Raw genomic sequence first — 16,729 nt, 5'->3', positions numbered from 1 at the left:
AGACGTTACAGTATCTTGTCACATCACCTCTTGTGGGGCTCAAACCTGCACAGCTCTCAGCGGGACGTGGGATTCTTCTTACTCACTACACCACCGGGAGTTATAGAGCCCTTTTTTAAAGAGAGATTCTTATCCTTTAGTTTGTCAGTAATTTGTGTCTTTAAGGGAAGATACAAATTGTTCATATTGTTCATAACATATCATTGCATAACATATCTTACCAAGCTGCCCATGTTGGGTCTTTGTGCATGATACTTAACCTTCCAGTGCCAATATTTACCCCGTGGGGTCGGGGGAAGCACCAGCAAATGACCTAATGTTAAAGAGCACCATGCACCTTTGGGACAAATTTAAGGGTCAGCTGGGTGGTCAGTTACAAATCTGTAAACAGGAAAATACTCGCCTGCTGAAGCAATAGTCCGAAATCTAATTGCATCACACACACTTCCTGCTAAACACCGTTTTATTCCATAGTCACACATCAGGGATCCTCGTCCTTCCTTCGGGTTTCTCAGACGCAAGCACCACATCTTTCTGTATTGCACTCTCATTTATTCGTTTCCACTCCACACATGCTTATCTATGTGTGTATGTACACTTCTTCACTGTATACACAGAAAGGCATGTATACACGTCAACACACATAATTAAACATGTAGCAATGTACATATATATTTATATAGACCTATAAATTTACATGTACACACATTTAGAAGCGAGTGCAAACAGTGCACTCTTACACACACACACACACACACACACACACACACACGGACACACAAACATATTGCATTCATACTTCATACTGAAAAAAAGGTCCCTATGAAAAACAACACCTGGTTGTAAATCTTTTGATCAGCTGATTTTTCCGTTTTTATGGTTTAGGCATGGTGCTCTTTTGTGGTCTGCTAATGAGGGGGGGAGGGGGTCAATTTGCATAATGTATACAGAATTTTTGGATTTTTTTTTTTTTCCTTTTTTAAAACTAATCAGCATTTTTTTATATAAACAAAACAAGCAAAGAAAACAAAAACAACAACAACAAAAAAAAGAAAGAACATTTACAGAGTAGGTCCCCATCGGCAGTCCCTCCTGCTGACAGAGTGACATCAAGCTGTACAGTGCAGTCCGAAAAAAAAAACAAAAACAACAATAATAATTAAAAAAAAAAAAACACATACTTATATCTCAGCTTTGTTTACAGGTACAGCCATATTGAAGGCACAAAGATCTACAAGTAGATTTTTTTTCCCCACCTCTCCATCCATAAAGTTGTATAAAATAACTTTTTTTTATAACCTGTGCAAGAGAAATATCACCTTGCACTGTCTGTACAAGTCAAGAAACAGAGTGTGTGTAATATATATATATATATATATATATATATATATATATATATATATATATATATATATATATATATATATATATATATATATATAAAACTTCATCCAAAGTGATACAAGGTCAGAAATAAAATGCATGGACAGACCAGTGGGGCGGCTGTGGTCGCTTGAACGTCTTCAGTCGAATCGCTTGAACCTGTGATAATGCTCCAACTCCGACATTTCAATGCTACATTGAGTGTATCCACCTGTGACAACACACAGTCGGTTAAAACCTGGTGCAAAAGTGCGGCGCTCGTATTCTCGTGTACTTCTTCTTTTTCCCCAGTGTTCACGTCTTCAGTAGAGCGGAGACAAAGAGCAGCAGAGAGCCCAAGAGGCCAAGAGGTCAGGGGTCACGACGTGGTGCCATCTCACAAACTGGTGAATGCAATTATTTTTTCTATATATATATATATATATATATATATATATATATATATATATATATATATATATATATATATATATATAAAATGTGTGTATATATATGTGTGTGTGTGTGTGTGTGTGTATACATGTACACACCCAACAGTTTATAAGCTTTACCTTTACCACACGTATATCTATATACGATAATAGGGGTCCAAGCACCAAAGACGCAAGGGACATTTAGTTAAGTTTCAATTCACAATGCCCAATTTTCCCCTGTTCGTTAGCGGCACCAAATGATGATGAACAGCGAGCGCGGTAACGTTCAGATCGGGCTGGGAATGGAAGGAACTGGCTCACAAAGCTGCTGAGAGCAAAAGAGAACTCTGCAGGTCAAATTTGAAAGCTAGATAAACACATGCATTTAACTTGACACCAGCACAGGCGGAAAAAAAAGAAAGAGAGGCTAGATCGAATCTAAGAAAGTCCTCGCTCGAAGCCCAAAGACTTTCTTCACTAAACAAAGAACAAGGAGCTATGGAACAGAAGCTATTGCAACACAAGGAATCAAACAAAGAGACAGCATGCTTCACAATTCGCAAATGGAATGTTTTCTTAAATTACGTTCAATTTTCGCTTTTCTTCACACAACGTTTATGTTCCACTCATGAACAGGGCAGAAGAGGGCTATGAACATGTTATGCATGGGGCTACAGACAGTACGTGTAAAGCTACTAAAGGGGGCAGGTTTAGCTGATAAACTGTCATTTGGTGAACACGTGCACACACACACACACACACACACACACACACAAAATTTTTAAAAAATAGCCAAAGGTTTAGCGGAATGACAAAGTTGTTTTTGAAAAGAAAAAAAAAGAAAAAGAAAGAAAGAAAACACCCCTTCAGATTAACAATGGTTAATGATTAAGACAAAATAATTCAACAGGATCTGCCACACACACATCATATAGTTCATGGGTTTTGGCCTTGTTTTAGGAGTGGGTTCGTTATTTAAAAGAAAAAAGAAAAAAGTGCTCTGGCTTTCGGGAACCAGATCACAGGAGTTCATACTGCCGCAGGTGCATTCTCTGGATGATGTCCCGACAGTCGTTAAATACCCGGCGGATATTTTCCGTGTCAACAGCGCACGTAAAATGAGGGTAACAGTAATGACGTCCGTCTCCACTGGGTGTGCTGATCCTCTGTTGAGAGAGCCACAAGAGAACGGTACGAATGAAATGATGACGTACAATTCAACTGGAAGTAACTGAGATCAGCTTTAACGGCTCGATCTGAGCAGAGCCACACCTACCAGGAATTCATCACGAATGAAATACTTGGCTCTTGTCACTCTTGGGTCTTCTCCTGGTTCGGGAGTTGCTAAAATGAGCAAAGACACGTTTTATCGGGTTTGTCGTCTCCTCTGTGTGTGTGTGAACGGTTTCAAATCTTTAAACCCAGTCACTGATTCGTTTCATTGTAATTCTGAGCAATAAATCGGTGAAATTCAGTGTGCACTCGTATACCACAGCGCTGTACGATTCTCCATTCTGATTGGTCGGACGGCAGATGATTGGTCGTTGATTAGTTTTTCAGCAGTGCAGCTATGAATCACGTTAACATTCACGTGCACATTCTAATACGATCTAATGCGCTCCTACTTACACGACTTACGCCAGGATTTGCGTCGTCGACGCCTTACGTAACCTAAAATTAACCATTAACAAACATTTTGTTAATATGGGATCATCAATATTGACGTTTTCTCTACGTAGATGATTATTTAACTTTTTTTTTTTTTTTTTTTGCTGTACCTTAAATTTTTAAACAGTTTTTTTTTAATAAAGAAGGTGAAAATAGAGAGAGAGGCTAGCAAAAAAAAAAAATAACAAGTAAGGACAGAAACTTTCCACATTAAGTGTAACTATAAATAAATTGAATAAAATACACCATGTTTGTTAATACATAAGTTTGGTTATATCGGACACCTTGGCATCCAAATAGCGTAATTAAAATAAACAACAGTCAGTAGTTGCTTCTTTTATATGATTATATGAATGTTTTCAAAGTTGTGTTACAAAATGGTGTCATATATATATACATGCAGATGCAGGTAAAGTACCTTCATTTGGTATGGTGTAGCGAGAGTATTCTGGGAAATAGTCTTCGATTTTGGATTTCCCAGCTAATACTTTCTCCGCCAGCATGTCCTGCTTGTTGAGGAATAAAATAATGGAGATGGTCCGTAACCACCTTGGGGGAAGAAACACAGAGAGGCATGAAATCATGGAAAAGAAATGCTTTAAAACACATTTTCCAAAGTTCTCCAGAATTTTGATGAAGACATCGTAAAAATTTCTAAAAATCTGCTAAAGCTGGCCCTTGATGCCATCTGCCATACTTCCGCTCAGTAAAAAAAAACCTTATTGTTTCATTTGAGACGATACTACACAACTTTAGTAACAAGCACCATAGCATACGTAGTATGTCATTTGAGACACGGCTGTTTTACACATTGCACTTCACTGCATGTATCTATAACTGGACAAAAAAAGCCATAACTCATTCTTTAAATAAAATCGTATAGGCTTTCTTTATAACAAAGAAAACAAAAAGTAAATCAGCACTAGCAGCTTGTAGTGTTCCCTTGAGCTACGCTTCTATCGATGTACAATACACAACGTTTTGGGGAGGGAAAAAATAAACTTTTATGATGGGAGCATGTAAGAACCTGTTGTTCCAGATACTGTGAAAGAGGTTGAGTGCTTCTCGTAGTCTGTTTGTGTTGTTGTCTTCTCTAATGACCATGTTATAGCTGCTACTCGCCACCACGAAGATGATCGCAGTGACATCTGGAAACACAAGACGGACCATTCATCATGCAAAGCAAACCTTTCAGATTCAACAGGTCGAACTAAGCACAATGAAGTTTTATGGGGGAAAAATATTTTAAAAAATATGATCAAAATTTAAATAATTTTAAATTGCTAATAAAAAATGTACACTTTATAATTGATAAGAATTATATGATTTATAAGGATTATACTTTGATATAAAATCTGCACTATGATATTTTTTTATATTTATATATTACAATTTTTTTTTTTTTTTTTTTTTCTTCAATTTTTAAAGCCAAATTGAAACCCATAACATATACATAACATGTGTTCAGATGCAATCTTCCTCTGTAAAAATAAATATTAAAAATGACCACCAAACATACCATTAAAGCACTGGATCCATTTTCTCCTCTCATCCCTTTGACCTCCCACATCAAACATGCTAAAAGAAAGAGTGGAAGAAGAAAAAAAGAAAAGTCACTCTGTCTTGAATCCAGAAAAATGGGGCCCTCTAGTGGAACAAATGCCACTATCTAAACTTTCAAAAATTACAGCATTTTTTAAAAATAAATGAACAGCATAAGAACCAAGATTTTATTCCAATCATGATTTAATCTGAAGCAAATTAAAGAAAAAACAATCTCGAACAATTTCAGCGTCCATTATTGCACATACTCCGTCTGTAGTGACAGGAAAACTGACTCACTGAAAGTTAACTTTGTCTACTTGAAATCGTGTTTCAAAGATCCCTGTTGTCAGAACTCTGCAACGCAGCAAGTCCTAGAACAAGACACAGACAATATAAACATGAAGCAACCGAGTGAATATGCGAATGACTCAGCGAAAGCACAAGATAAGGGTGATCACAGTATCTACACAGTAAAAGATCTTATCACTGCAGTTATGCTTAGAGCCTGACTAAGAGGAAACAAGAAGAAGAAGAAGAAGAAGAAGAAGAAAAAGAGAGCTTGCAAATAGAGTGTACCTGATCCGTTGGCGTGTAGTCACTTTGTCTTACAGCATCAATTCGGTCAAGGAAGCTATAAAGGTACAAAAACAAAACCATTTATATGTGCCGGAATACAATACAGGGCTAGCACCTAAATACAAGTTAGCCAAGTTTCCATTTTATTGCATGTCAAATAAAGGGCTGATAATCGACAATTACAAAGACGTGAAAATCTCCAGTCGTCTTTGGAAAGCTCCCCATGGTGCCTCGGGTATGGGCAATGTGCTGATTAGTAAACTGATAGATTAATCAAATGTTGGTAATGGGGTTTATTTATCTCGAGATCAAACTCAGAAATTTTATGTTGACAATAATCCAATATTTTGGTACAATCAAGATTGCGATCCGGTAGGAACCCACCCAGGCAAATATAAAATGGGTGCCATTCCATGGGGGTCCTCCCAACAATGCAAGGAGCCATTTCTTTACTCTCATGTGGGCAAGACATAAAAAGCTTGTCAGGCAAACAAAGGCCAAGGCCAAGTTTACTAGCATGGGAGCGTCACATGGCACTGGGCTCCTGACATTCATAGTCAGCAACTGACATATCCTGGTCAGGGTCTCATTGGTTTTGATTACAAATCTGTTTATATTTCAGGCAAAAGAGCTCTGGGAATGACTGGGATTAGTCAAGCATGTATGTAGCTCTGGGCAGGAATGGATGGGATTTGTCAAGGGTGTCTTTGCTGGAGACACTGCAGGCAGGAACAAGCCTCTGTAGGAATGTGAGATAATTGGTCAAACATTCTGCTCGAGTGGTCAAGATTGGTCAAAAGTCTCTCTGTGGAAAGGAATAGGTGGGATTGGTCAAGAGTGTCTCTGTGGGACAGGATCTGGACAGAAATAGGTGGGATTGGTCTTCCTTTGTCTCTGTGGACAGGAATGGGTGGAATTGGTCAAGAGAGTCTCTATGGGAGACATGGTGGGCTTAAATGGATAGTATTTATTAAAAGTGTCTCTGGGGGAGACACTATTAGCAGGGGCAAGTTGGTATTAGGCAGGAATAAGTGGGAGAGGTGGGATTGGTCAAAAGGTCTGCAGAAGCAGAAGAGATTGGTCAAGATTGTCTGGGGGAGCAGGCAGAATTGGTCAAATCCGTCTTGGGGAGCAGTCAAGATTAGTTATAAGAGTCTGTGGGAGCCAGTATTACTGGTCAAATGTGTTTGAGGAAATAGGGTGGAGCAGGTAGGAATAGTCAAGAGTCAGCAATTTGCAGAAGTAAGCAGAACTTTGTGTGTCTGTAAGACTGGGCAGATCTGAGTGAGTGACCAGGTTCTAACAGTAATTTTAGGGATCAGGTTTAAAAAGCAGTCCCGCACACATTCCTAAAAAAAAACCCCAAAAAAACAAAACACCTAATCGACTGACCTCACCTCTCCAGTTAAGAAGAGACAATTCCCCTTCTAACGTGTATCATAGACACACTCAAGTGAAAACAAACATCCAATGGGGTAGAGTGATGACTCATACAGCCACTTTTTACTAGCTAGCCAATAGACTATAACTGTCCATCAACCTAAAACAGTCATGTTAGCACAGTGCATCATGATTTATTTCTTTTCCTCTCACACAGCCAGAACTGATCAAGCTGGACCGAACCATCCATTTTATAATCTCCTTCATCATATTTATTTTTACGAGTGGCCAAGTTTATGGTAAATTCCATCCTTTTGTTCAGACGGTTAGTTTGCAACCGGTCCTCTGTTGTGTAGTCTAGTGTCTATTTTTACGAGCATGGGATCCAATGCTCAAGTTTCCACTCTTGCGCCATCCCCCTTGACAAATTTTACTCCAATAAATGTAATTTGTGCTTTATGATTAATGTGTTCATTCCAGTCAACACACACACACACAATGTACCTTAGCTTTGCTTCCTGACCTTCCTTTGTTTACAGCACATTGCCAGGATACTCACTTTGATTTAACTGCACGCACACACACGTGGCCACTCAAACAGTTTGTGCTCTGCAGTGCAGTTGCTATAAATAGCCAGTGTTTGCTCTGGCTCCATGGCGCTTTTATATAAGCTCTGGGAGGGTGCCACGAAGAGAGGGGATTGGAGAACTATCGAACTATACACAACACGGCCACTGGAAAATCCAGCATTGCTTCACTCTCTCTCTCTCTCTCTCTCCCCCTCTCTCTCATTTTCTTTCTTTGAATTCTCTCACTCGCACTGTCTGGTCTGCTCAAAGATCTCTCTTGTTTAGGAATCCCTGATTTGTATAGGGACTAGGATCCTGCAGGACCGGGTTCACTCATTTATTCATTTTCAACAAATTCTTTATTCCAGTCAGGGTCAAGGAAGACTGCTTTGGAAATGAACAATGATTACTAAAAAAATTAAGACTTAAGCTTAGGAATAACACACACTTTTAGGAAACTTATCAAACAATGGGGCTAATTTGCAAGGGATCACATTTTAGATGTTTAGAATGATATTTAACGTTGTGTAACGTCCACGGAACAAGTATGTTCCTGTTATCAGTTATAAAATGCAGCTTGTCACGTAAGAGCAAAGTCCTCTATCCTGAAGACAGAGGCATAACTTCAAGGTGCTGACTGGAGACTTCTTTCACCCCAAATGTAATAGAAAAACCTATCTACAATATTAATAAAACTGATCACTGTTAAGTCCATCTGAGATACTTGTTATTATAGAACAAATAACGGTTTTAGTCCTTGTTCAAAACACAAAAACAAAAAAAAAGAAAGGAAGAGAACGTACTAATGTGCACAGTCGATGAGCTGGTACTCGTTGGACCTCTCGTAGCATGCCTTCACTCCTTCATCATCCCAAAGTTTCTTGGCATGGTCAAAAAACTCCTAGGCAGAAGAAGACACACACTATAAATAAATTGTCAGGTCACGTCTGGTCAGCGTTAAAACTGTATAGTAACTTTTACATGCACGTGTAGAGAACCGCACGTGAACATCGCAGTAAACTACACTAAGCCACGGTTCTGATTTTACCTAGGACCAACTCGCATTGCGTTACATACACATCATCCAATACCTACGTTCTCTCAGAGGAAGTAAGGGGGGAAAAAAAGAAACCACAAAGCTTAATCCTCTGAGATAAACACAAAGTAATGCTGTTGCAAAACTTGCTTGAGATGAATACTGTTTAAAACAAAATTTCCCATAAACTCCTGTCTTTTTCTCAGCTTAAAAAGGTCTCCCGTTACAGAAACGTCTCTGTATCCACTTTCATAAGTCTTTCATTGTTAAACGACAAAGTCCATGTGTAAGCTGTTGCTATAGTAACAATAACATGTCAGTAGGTACGTTAATATGATCCTGTCATTTACTGTACTACTACCACCAGCTCTGCCGATAGAAAAAAATCAGCACCTTCCGGCCAATCAGAATCCAGAATCAGTCAACTGCACTGCTTTAAGACTTTTTATACTCGATAACTGTCAGCTTCATATCTTAAGGCACTGGAAATAATTTCTACATAAAACTATAAAACTGTATCGTGATATTTTTCGGTCCAAAACTGATGGAAGCCCGGCTTTTGGAACAACTGGACGTGTCCCTTACCTGCGGGTAGTCAAAATCTGACAGAGCTGCTATGCTTTTGATGTAATCGATCCTAAACTTGTCCTCCGGGTTGGCGAGAGGGACCGGCGGTATTAAAGTGCTCATTGCAGACACTATTGTCTAGGACACAAACACAACATTCCATGACGCCTTTTAGGAATAAAACAAATAGCAATCTCACAATTCGAAACAATGCGGTCACAGTATAAAAATCTCCTCAAAGGCCACTTACCACTATGGCATCCTTCACATTCTTCCGGATGTCTTGGATCTTCTGTCTCTTTTCTCTGTGTGTAAACAAACATCAATGTTTGCAGACACAAAACGCATGAAAAAATAAACCGAATTTGTTTCCATTTTTCTAGCAGACTTACTACTTAAATACAGCTTTAGTCAGAGACGGCATCGCTAACGTAGCCGGACGAGAGAGAGAAAAGAAAGAAAAAAAACACTACACAGGAAGATAACACAAGGGGATGATGCTAATTAATAATTAGCCTCCTTTTCTTTTACTCCCGAAAGACATCGCGGCCCTTCCCACTTGTTTTCATTTGGCTCACGAGAGAGAGGCCCGAGAGTTCCCAATTCACCAAGTCAAATTCACGGAAAAAAGAAAGGAGGCTCTCTCTCGCTCTCTCTAGATGCAAACATCTTTGGCATTCCTGTGACCTTTTTCCCTTTGGTGAATTTGCTTTTCCAGCAGGTAAATTTTATTTGCATTCTGTCTGGCTGCTGTTTTAGGTGGAAAAAAAAAGAAAACGCTTTAAATTGGGGTCATTCCCGTGTCACCGCAGGAAAGGCTCAACGATCCTAAGCTAAGCTACTGCTAAACAGATGATGCTGGAACTGCTGGTTTATTTACCGTAAAAAAAACTCCAACAGATATAAACCTTCCTACAAGGTTTACTTGCTGCATTTTGCTCTTAGACAACTACAGAATGACACAAGAAACCTGGACACAGATTTTTTTTTTTAATCAGGAAATTTGATGATGATGATGATGATGATGATGATGCAATTTCTTGGTAAACAGACGACTTTGTGGAATATTCCAAATATTTCATGGGGATGAACGCGTTCATGCAGCAGGGTTGAATCTATTATAACCTAGAATGGATGTTTCCTACATTAGATGTTAAATGGATTCATTATATTACTGCAGAAAAATAAGAACATTTAGGTTTTTATAACTAACGGTACGTTTTAGTGTGTTACTGGAAAGCGAAGTCCACTTACTCTGCATTAAAGCCGTTCACGTGAAGAATTCTCATCTGTTTCACGATGGTGCTTTTTCCCGATTCTCCAGCTCCTACACCATCACACAAAGCACAAACTGTGTTAAAGGTCTTTGAGAATTTGGAAAAATCAGGTCATGTGATGAAAGTTGAATATCGTGTTAATGCAAGTACATTTGAACTCCTGCTTTCACATCACAAAAAGAAAAGTACTTCCTTATACAAATATAGAACATGTCAGTTGTTTCCGAGGACAAGTCATGGCTGTAATCACCAAATACAGACTGTCCTGCTTCTAAATAAAGGGAAATGGAGAACGGTGTAAACACGGGAATCGTATGTGGGTCAGGATTTATGTACATGTAAACAGAAAGGAAAGCAAACCCAAACGATCTGGTTTATGTCAGAACATCAGAAATGTGCACCAAGGCTTATATTGTAATTAGAGCCGGCTCGATAAGACAATTAATTCTATACAAATTCTATATAATTCATGATTGTTGTTTTTTTTTTGGCAATGATTTTCGTTTGCCTAAGCCAAAATGAACGATTACTGCTTCTGAATTAAGAGAAATTCAGATTTGAGCGTATAAACATCGGTCCAATGACCAGACATTGGATAGGTTTAGGATTTTCCGTCCAATGAGGGGAAACATCAGTTGGTGATGTGTTCTGGTGTGTGGTCATGGTTTATGTTGTTTTTCAATTTTATTTTGTTTCTCTGTTCTCCAAACACAGCAAACTCTAATACAGGGTTTATGATATAGGCCCTTTAGTTGTCTCTTAGGCCTTAATTTCGCGTTTTAAGCCATTTTATGAAGTAAAAACTGTATATAAACAGCTGTAGAGACATTGCAGTCCCTCTCTGAATGACTGACTGATTCGGACAAGGGCTGGGTCTGTAACTCGCCTCCGACAACCAACGGCTATTTTGGCCTTTTAAATGTCCCAGCGTTCATAGGGATGCTTTTAAAAAACGACGGGCCCGTTCTAAAACATCGACACCGTTTAAAAACCCCTTTCCTACTGCAGTGTAAACTAACACACACAGCAACCTTGGCGTTGTCAGAATTTCCCCTCCATGCTACTGTTTACTGTCGTCCATTAGCTTGTGTTAACACCCCCACCCCCCTCCTTTCCTTTCCGCTATGGTATCGCCCACATTCATAAACGACCAAACATCCGGAAAAGGGGTGTATTCGCGACGCCGTATTGCTTCGACTAAGTGCGCAATGGAAAAAAAATGTTATCTTTATCAGTCGCGCCACACAGACAATTCACAGAGAGAGAGAGAGAGAGCGAGAGAGAGAGAGCGAGAGAGGGAGAGAGAGAGAGAGAGAGAGAGAGAGAGAGAGAGAGAGAGAGAGAGAGAGAGAGAGAGAGAGAGAGAGAGAGAGAGAGAGAGAGAGAGAAAGAAAGAAAGAAAAGAAAGAGAGAGAGAGAGAGAGAGAGAGAGAGAGAGAAAAGAAAGAGAGAGAGAGAGAGAGAAGAAAGAAAGACATAGACAGAGAGAGAGAGAGAGAGAGAGAGAAAAGAAAGAAAGAGATAGACAGAGAGAGAGAGAGAGAGAAAAGAAAGAAAGAGATAGACAGAGAGAGAGAGCAAATATTTCACTCATTCTCATGGTTCTGTTATGGAACTCGGAGAGAAAGACCGAGGGAAAAATATCTTCTCCATGATTAGGTCTGCCTTTGAATATAAGGATTCAAACAGTGACAAAAAGAAAATCACAGATTTCTATTTCTGGAGTTTTTCACATGACTCCAAAGGAATTGCTTAATTGAATAACCCTTTAGTGGTCTCCTTGACAGCATCAATCCCCAACCACCAACCTCAAAATAAGGAACAAAACATGCTGTCTTTCTGTTACAGGCCAGCAATGAGGCGATGTCATGAAGAAGTCTCTCGTTTTCCTCATAACGCCATGTCCCAGTATGTTATATTCCTCTTCGAGAATAGACATTTTATCTATTTACAGTTACATTGAATCTTTCTCCTCACAAGCTTCTCTTTTCTCCCTCTCTAACAAAAAAATAAAAGTATAAACTTTTCTGTCCTAAAAAAAAAGAAGAGGAACTTACAACTGGAGACTCCTTCTGTAAAAACAAAGGCATGTTCATGGCAAAAGGTTGCTACGAATAAGATAACGAATTAAAACCAGCGCACTGATAAGATAGATTAGCGTTTGCACCACAGTCGGTAGGAATAAGACAGAAACCTTAACTACCATTGAAGTCTAGTTCACAACTATAAACTATCTTCCTGTCAGGATTCAGTTTCCTCATTTAGTCAGTTAACTAGTCAAGTCACACAGCTGTATTCCCAAGATTTATAAACGTGTACATGTTCCACGTCACTCCCGCTGCTGTCCAAAACTGCCACCGGGCTTCCTTTTTTCTTTCTTTTCCAATCACACCTTTAATTTAACATCACCTTTCTGAAGAAATCCTAGCCTGTTTCAGTCTTAGCTTGTCACATGAAACCCCAGTCCTGGTAAGCTGTCATATTCTCAGAGACTCATTGTTTGACGTCTGTCTGATCCGTAGAGGAAAACATCGCTGTTTTTCAGCGTATCACTCTTTAGACCGGTTTTGAGCCGACGTCCTTCCTGTATACTGCGTTTGCCCCTAAACCTTGCTTGAGCCACAGAGTGTATTGATGACATTCAGCATGTAAACTGGTTCCAAAGATGCATTTATGATCAGATTTTAATTTCAAAACAGGTAATCGAAACCTAGCTTTATAGTCAATTATAACTCTATCTCCAGAATTGTGCTAGAAATTTACTAGACACTAGGATAACGTGTGTGTTCTCCATGTCAGGTTGTAAAGACCTTCTAACGATAGACCTATGATTAAGAAAAAAAACAGGACTGCGTAGTTTACTTCATCAACCAACCACCATGTTTCCTCGAGTGAGCTTGAGTTTACTGTATTTTTTTATTTTTACTGTATCTGTAGCCGTCCCCTGAGTTTAAATACATGTCGGGGAACAGCATGAGAAAAACTAAAACATTTCAGACAGAATTCTGTTCCTAATGGCATTAAATTAGGAGAATCCTTTTCACGCAAAAATCAGGCCAAATATATCTGAAACTGGAAACAGAATTATTCATTTTGACCAAAAATACTGCACTAGAGCAGATTGACTGGCAGGACCTCTTGCTTGAAAACGATATCGTTCTGCGTGATCCAGGACATCAGTACTGAGAGATAATTCTTTGCTTCACCCAGTAAAGGAACTCCAGAAACAAAGTTCAACCCTAGTGAATGATAAAGCCTCGTTACTGAGGAAGCAAAGTTCAGTTCCTCAGAAAGAGGCGAGCGATAACTGACTGGATTTTTGTCCGGTGCAGATCGGTTTATATCGTATAAACTAACAGCATCCTGTTTTGGTCGCAAATGGAAATGTTCACTCGTAACACATGAAGCACGTTTTAAAATTCGGACACACTGGTGCAAACGGACCCCGGAGTCGCAGAACGCAGCGCAGCTACACAACTTCACGAGTTGCGAATCACAGAGTCAGCGATCTACAAGATAACACAGGTATCGCTTTGGAAGCTGAGCGTTCAGATGAAGAAGAAGAAGAAGCAGAAGTGAGAGAGCTGGATTAGTGCCGCTGCATCGTTCTGTTTAAGTAGAGATGACGAGAAAATCCGACACCAAAGCCACATCAATCGAATTTCTCCCAAATTACTTTTTTATTTTCCTTCGAACCCCTGCCGAAATCCGAGCTATAAAACTTTCACGACTTTCTTGCATCTGCTCTATCCTTCAAGTTCCTAACATATTTTAGTTGAGACTAAACAAATAATTATGAGGATTTTTACACACTTCCTGTCTGTATGGTGTCATTTTGTCAAGACGCTATTCCTAAATGCAAACACCATACTGTATGTATTTCAATCATGAATAAAACAAAACGTTATTATAACCTAGTCTATCCAAACACAAAGGAGACTTTTTATTTATCTTTTATTCCTTTGTGTTGTGCGCCATTTTATTTACCACTGTACTTAAATAGTGGGGAACTATGCAGCGGTACATAAGTAATAACATTCTCAATTAAATTAGGTTGTATATAATATCTTTTTATTTTAAATAACAACCCAGGTGAGCTCAGTGTACAAAATAACAGAAGCAAATAATCGAATTTTAAGTGACTTATTATATAAGTAAATATATATATATATATATATGAATTTTAAACCTAGCTCAGCTAAGCAGGTTAAACACATATTTATATATATATTTTGAATATATTTTAAGAGTCTCCATTTTGAGGAAATATAACAACTTAGAAGACGAGCGTCTGTATAGTTTTTGAGGGCAGACATTTTAATCGTGAATATTTATTTATTTATTTTTTACGACTTGTTTGCTTCCGGCTCGGTGACGTCGGCGCCTGGCGGTCACGTGACTTCATCCTTACGGCGTCACTAGGGCTGTTTTAGGAATATATATATATATATATATATATATATATATATATATATATATATATATATATATATATATATATATATATATATTTGTTTATAGTTCGTTTGTAAAAATAAATAAATAAATAAATAAAATTTGAATTTCCGTGTGTGTGTGTGTGAGAAAGAGAGTCGTTTTTAAGGGTAAATGTGTATATATAATCTATATAAATACTGTATGTATATTGCGTCATGGTTTTAATTATGGAGGAGGAGAAAGAAAAAGAAAGAAAAAGAAAGAAAGAAGGTCAGCTGTTCCGTATAGCCGGATAATGTAAGAATATGTGAGTAAACACGTCTGAAATGGACGATCGTACCTAATAAGAGCAGTCGGTGGGTTTGTTTGTACTCCTTTTTAAGTTCCTTCAAGACGCGGTCGATATTCTTACTGACTTTCAGCGCCTCCTTTTTGGCCTCCTTCTCCTCCACCGGTCTGTCCCAGTTCTTTGCTTTCTGGCTGGAGGTAGGGAGGAGGTGAAGTCTCCGGCTGCGATCCTTCGCGCTCCCCGTGGCCTTGCCTCCTCCTCCACCTCCTCCTCCGTTCTGGATGAGAGCTCCGTCCGCCGTGGCGTCCCCGGCGATCCTGCGCTCCCCGATGGGGATTTTGCCGAAGGCGTCCCACTGGTGCGTCTGTCCGGCGCGTAATGCAGCCGAAGCCGGAGCCGGAGCTGCCTTGCTGTTCCCCCCGGGTTCCCCGACACGAGACGACGGGATCAGCAGATCGGGCGGCTGCTCCGGCTCGGAGTTGGTGTTGGAAATGGTTCCGCTCAGATCCCCGAATAACCGGGGACGCAGACTATAACACAACCCCATGTTACGCCGAGTGGCCTAATAATAATAATAATAATAATAATAAGAGCGGTAATAATGATAATCCATACAAAGACAAAAAAGGCATGAGACGGACGAAGAAAACCAGCACATCCTCCAAACACTAGCCTTGTCCTACATCCATATTACTATTAGTCTTTTTTTAAGAAAATAAAAAAAAGCCCAGCAGATTTATTTCCTCACATTTTTGCCTGTCATTTTGTGTTTTCTCCACTCAACCTACGCTTTAAGTCAGTAGATCACCTGATGCCTTTGCGGACACTGCAGGTCCACGTTACCGTATATAAACCAAAAGCGCGGCCTACGAAAAAAAACTAATAATAATATTAAGTTTTAGAGCCGAGAACAGGTTCTCGGATCTGCTCTCTGAGAACACTCTGACTCACTAACAACTCAACAAACCAGGTCAAACAGCTGTTATAAATCATTTTAAAGATAAGGACATGAGTAAGGAGAAATATGATCTGTCTAACTCAGGAATAATCTTAATACCATTAAATATATCCAAGGTTTAATGGTTCTAAGTTACATAACATGGCGTTACAGGCAAAATAATCAGACACAAGGTCCTAGTAAACGTAAACGATCATCACTGAAAAGTTCATTATTTCCAATAATGGGATGTCCCAAATGATTTAATCCAGCATTTTTTATAATAAAAAAATAAAATAATAATAATAATACATTCACAAGAATCCCCACCCAGTTATTTAACAAAAACAAAGAAAGTTGAGGGTTCTGCATTAAAAGGGGTTTAAAAGGTGTATTTTGTAAAGAAAAAAAGAAAGAGTTAATGACGTTTTTGTGTTGAGACGATCCCTTATGAGGTTGGATCCTAAATTATTTTGCTTAGCAATAGAAATGTTAGGCTTTTACACTATATTGGAAAAAGTTTTGGGACACCCCTCCAAATCATTGAATCCAGATGTTGTTGGACTTGGCCCCTTAGTTCCAGTGAAAGGAACTCTTAATGCTTCAGCTTCATACCAAGACATTTTGGACAATTTCATGCTCTTTGTGGGAA

General features: G+C 39.0%; 1 protein-coding gene across 3 annotated transcripts; it reads right to left on the bottom strand.

The window, feature by feature from the left end:
• Window positions 1–1,793: 1,793 nt before the first annotated feature.
• On the bottom strand, window positions 1,794–15,980 carry LOC131356336 (guanine nucleotide-binding protein G(olf) subunit alpha-like). Of its 3 annotated transcripts, XM_058395259.1 has the most exons (13): window positions 15,192–15,979; window positions 10,392–10,464; window positions 9,388–9,442; window positions 9,156–9,275; window positions 8,338–8,435; window positions 5,586–5,640; window positions 5,307–5,380; window positions 4,984–5,042; window positions 4,492–4,612; window positions 3,883–4,013; window positions 3,426–3,467; window positions 3,073–3,140; window positions 1,794–2,962 (listed from the first exon to the last, which is right to left on the bottom strand). In XM_058395259.1, the coding sequence occupies exons 1-13, from the start codon at window positions 15,685–15,687 to the stop codon at window positions 2,816–2,818; spliced, it is 1,539 nt and encodes a 512-aa protein (XP_058251242.1). In that variant the 5' UTR covers window positions 15,688–15,979; the 3' UTR covers window positions 1,794–2,815. The 3 variants fall into 3 exon arrangements, with proteins under 3 accessions (XP_058251242.1, XP_058251262.1, XP_058251252.1); XM_058395279.1 differs by lacking the exon at window positions 9,156–9,275 and having other exon boundaries at window positions 15,192–15,980; XM_058395269.1 differs by lacking the exon at window positions 3,426–3,467 and having other exon boundaries at window positions 15,192–15,977.
• Window positions 15,981–16,729: the final 749 nt, after the last annotated feature.

The sequence above is a fragment of the Hemibagrus wyckioides genome, linkage group LG01 (genome assembly GCF_019097595.1).
Source record: "Hemibagrus wyckioides isolate EC202008001 linkage group LG01, SWU_Hwy_1.0, whole genome shotgun sequence".
Taxonomy (NCBI): domain Eukaryota; kingdom Metazoa; phylum Chordata; class Actinopteri; order Siluriformes; family Bagridae; genus Hemibagrus; species Hemibagrus wyckioides.
Note: the sequence above shows the minus strand (reverse complement) of the source record. Positions and strands in the feature narration are given on the sequence as shown.

What these genes read in the sequence shown, in the direction of transcription:
- LOC131356336 (XM_058395259.1), bottom strand. Translation starts at nt 15,687, where the DNA reads ATGGGGTTGTGTTATAGTCTGCGTCCCCGGTTATTCGGGGATCTGAGC. An exon ending in CACAGTATCTGGAACAACAG is followed by an intron (nt 4,014 to 4,491) that starts GTTCTTACATGC and finishes TCTTCCCCCAAG; the next exon opens with GTGGTTACGGACCATCTCCA. An exon ending in TCATTCGTGATGAATTCCTG is followed by an intron (nt 2,963 to 3,072) that starts GTAGGTGTGGCT and finishes CTCTCTCAACAG; the next exon opens with AGGATCAGCACACCCAGTGG.